General features: G+C 59.5%; 1 protein-coding gene across 1 annotated transcript in view; it reads left to right on the forward strand.

The window, feature by feature from the left end:
* Positions 1-3,088: 3,088 nt before the first annotated feature.
* CLPTM1 (CLPTM1, transmembrane protein) overlaps positions 3,089-3,220 on the forward strand; it is a 21,345-nt gene continuing 21,213 nt past the window's right edge. Inside the window, exon 1 of the mRNA XM_025214315.1 lies at positions 3,089-3,142. Within this exon, the coding sequence (XP_025070100.1) occupies positions 3,089-3,142 (54 nt within the window). The remainder of the gene's footprint in view (positions 3,143-3,220) is intronic.

The raw sequence follows: 3,220 nt of genomic DNA on the forward strand, positions 1-3,220 counted from the left end.
GGCCCTTGCGAGCGCAGCAGGACGGAGCCCAGGGCAGGCGGCATCTCCCCAGGGCCGTGTCAGCAGTGCTGGGAACGCCTGGCAGCCCCCGCGGTCCCTGGGGCAGCAGACACCAGACGCAGCCAGCTGGGGGTCAGGGCAGCTGCGCAAGCCAGGGCAGCCTCGTGCCCACCGCAGCCGCAGCCCATGATACCTATCCAGGGAGCCGCGGCATCACTCGCAGGTGCCGGGGCAGGGGGAGGCCGTTCTCGCCTTGAGCTGGCACAGCAGAGAGCAGCAGAGCTCCTGGCTCCGGTGCTGGGATCCAAGTGCCCTGACTGCCCTGGGGGGCAAAGCCATTCTCAACACCCGAGCTCAGCGCTCACCGAGGCTCTGGGCTCTCAGTTCCCCTGTGCCTTGGGAAGAGGTGAGAGCAGCACAGGACTAGAAGGCACAGCTGGTTCCTCAGCCCCCGGTGAAGCCAGAAGGGCCTGGGAATGAGGGTGGGTGGGCGGACGGGGCATGGGGGAAGGGTGCCACGAGGCAGTGCCCCAGCCTGAGTCAGCACGTGGAGTCCGGGGGACCTGGAAACACTGACTGGTAACCAGCCAAGGAGCCCCAGCCTCCACTTTCCCTGGCGTGGGAGGGGCGCGCACAGGTTCTGCAGCGGAGAGCACATGCCGCTCTGATCTCCCGGGAGGCTCGGAGATGCTCTGAGAAGCATGGCCTGCCTCCTTCCCACCCCCAACCTGCTCTCCCCACCCAGCCCATGGAGCGGGGACCAGCTTCCAGACTGGCTCACCAGGCACAGGTGACCAGAAAATCAACTCCCAATGAGGAAGCTGGATCTGACACCCCCTCCACACTGCAGAACCTTGCACCAGGCGCCTGCATCAGAGACCTTGTGTAACGTGTGTGTCGGGGGTGGGGGGGGCAAATGAATCCATTTCTTAATCTAATCCAAGTGCCAATTCAGTTCTGCGTCTCAGTAACTGTCTGCAAAGATCCATGGGCCACCCACTGACAACTTCCCCCCAGACCCATAGACCTGGGAGTCTAGATATTCCCCATATCCAGGTGGCCAAGCTACAGACAAGTCCCGAGCCAGGAGGCCTGGGGATCGGATGCCCCCAGTCATACTTGATCATAGCAGAAGGCCGAGAACCACTAAATCAAATGACCTCAGAGACCAGCCTCCCTGTCCCATCTGGCAGCACCATCGTGCTGGGCTCCCAGAGCACGTACATGTGAGCCCAGCCTGCCTCCCCTGATGCAAGGCCGGGGAGGGCTGTAGCTGCAGGTAGCTCAGAGGCATTTCTCCTCGGGCAGAGCTGAGGGAATCAACCGACTTCATGGCCCATTATACTCTCCTAATAGCTCTTCATTCCACAGGTGTCAACCACTCTCTCCCTGTGAACAGTCCTGAGGTTTCACTATCCAAACTCTCCTTCCTTCTGCAGCACTGATGCCTGTTAGCCATTCCTGGAACTTCTCTCCCATTTTGCAGCCCTGTAGGCTGTTTTTAGTTCAAGTTGAAAATTTTAACTCAGAGGTAGTGCGATTGACTTGTCTAGAAATGACTGACACAGTGAAGTACTGGAGACGATGTTAAGATGCTCAGGGAGACTACATGTTGTTTTACAAATCTGGGTAAGAAATGCATATTTAACTATAAAAGCTACAAGACTAATGACCAGGGATCCTGGTTTTCACTGATTTAAAAAAAATCCCCCATTTTCGGTTAAAAAAAAACAACCCCCAAATCAACATTTTTTCCATGATTTAAATGAAACACCACTAATATATAGCTACCTATATATTAGTGGTGTTTCATTTAAATCATGGAAAAATGACATTTGTTTTTGCTTTGATCTTAAACAGAATAACACAGTGCTAGGTCCCTGGCATCTCAGTTAAGCCTCTAGTTTTTCTTTAACTGGACACAAACGTGTGTCACACCCCACTGTTCAAAATCCTGCATCCACCCACACTGTGCACCAAAAAGCAACGTGGCTCTTCTATGATGGCACCTGGCTTGGCAGGACGGGGAGCTGTGTGCGAGAAGGCCCTGTCTGACTTGCTAGCCTGGCTGCAGAGCCTCGCAAGGCAGAGCAGTTTTCAGGAACATCTAAATGGCTGCACTAAGAAAAACTGGCCTTTGAGCCACGAGCAAGCCTCGTCCTTAACTGCAACGCTGCCCATCTTCCGCTGCGCTCGCAGCCCAGGCTGCACGGGCTTCGTGCAGAACACGTGACACCAAAAATCTGGGTATTTCTGTAAATGTCGGCACTGAGCTCACTCTCCCTTTGTCCACAGACCCTGGCACTAGTTTGAGCTGGCCTCAACCTTCCCAGGTGTCAAGGCCACCTCTCCCACCCCTGGCACTAGCGTCAGGGCAACACCCCCATCAAATGGGGCCAAGCTTTGGCTCTGGGAGTTGCGAGACCCGACTCAAATGAGCTCCTGCTGCCAGGGCCGGGATCTCCCTCGGTTTGCCCAGCCAGAGCAGGGCTGCCTGTGGCCTCTCCTCCGGCAACGTGGGGTGCAGGGAAGCAGAGGAGACCGGGGCTCGTGGGGCAGCGCGAAGACAAGGGGGAGGGGGAGGCTGGTTACACGAGAGGCTGCGACGCCCAGTGTGGCAACGGCCGCACTCGAGGGGCTCCTAGTGCAAACCCGGAGCCGTGTCTGGAGCAGCCCAGGCTGAGGCAGGACCGGCCCCTCGCAAGCCAGCCCAGACACCCTCGGCCTGTGAGCGGAAAGACCAGGCCTGCCCTGTCCTGCCCGGGACAGGGGCCACAGCCTCCCTGCGCTGGTGCTCGCAGGGGCTGGCAGTGGAGGCTGCGGATGCCCCGGGAGAGCCCGGCCCCTGACCCCAGCCCTAGGCCGCGCTGGGTCGTGACACAAGCCCAGGACAGGGATGACGTCACGTGCCAGCCCCCGGGCGTCGCAGGGGATCCTCCCACGTGGCGCCTGCTGCAGCCTTGCAGGCCCCGCCCCTACCCCCCGCGGCCGGAAATGGCGTCCCTTGCCCCGGAAGCGGCGCGTCGCGCGGGCGGGGCATGGCGGGGGCAGTTCTCGCGAGAGCCGCGCGGGGCCTGGGCGCAACAAGATGGCGGCGCCGGAGACGGAGGGGGTGGTGGGTACCGTGCCCGGCCCGGAACAGGTAGCGCCCCTCCTCCCTTCCCCTCTCCTTCCCTCGGCCCGGCCCGGCCCGAATGCCTTTAGCATATTTTTATAATGG

The sequence above is a fragment of the Alligator sinensis genome, unplaced genomic scaffold (genome assembly GCF_000455745.1).
Source record: "Alligator sinensis unplaced genomic scaffold, ASM45574v1 scaffold107_3, whole genome shotgun sequence".
NCBI classification, from domain to species: domain Eukaryota; kingdom Metazoa; phylum Chordata; order Crocodylia; family Alligatoridae; genus Alligator; species Alligator sinensis.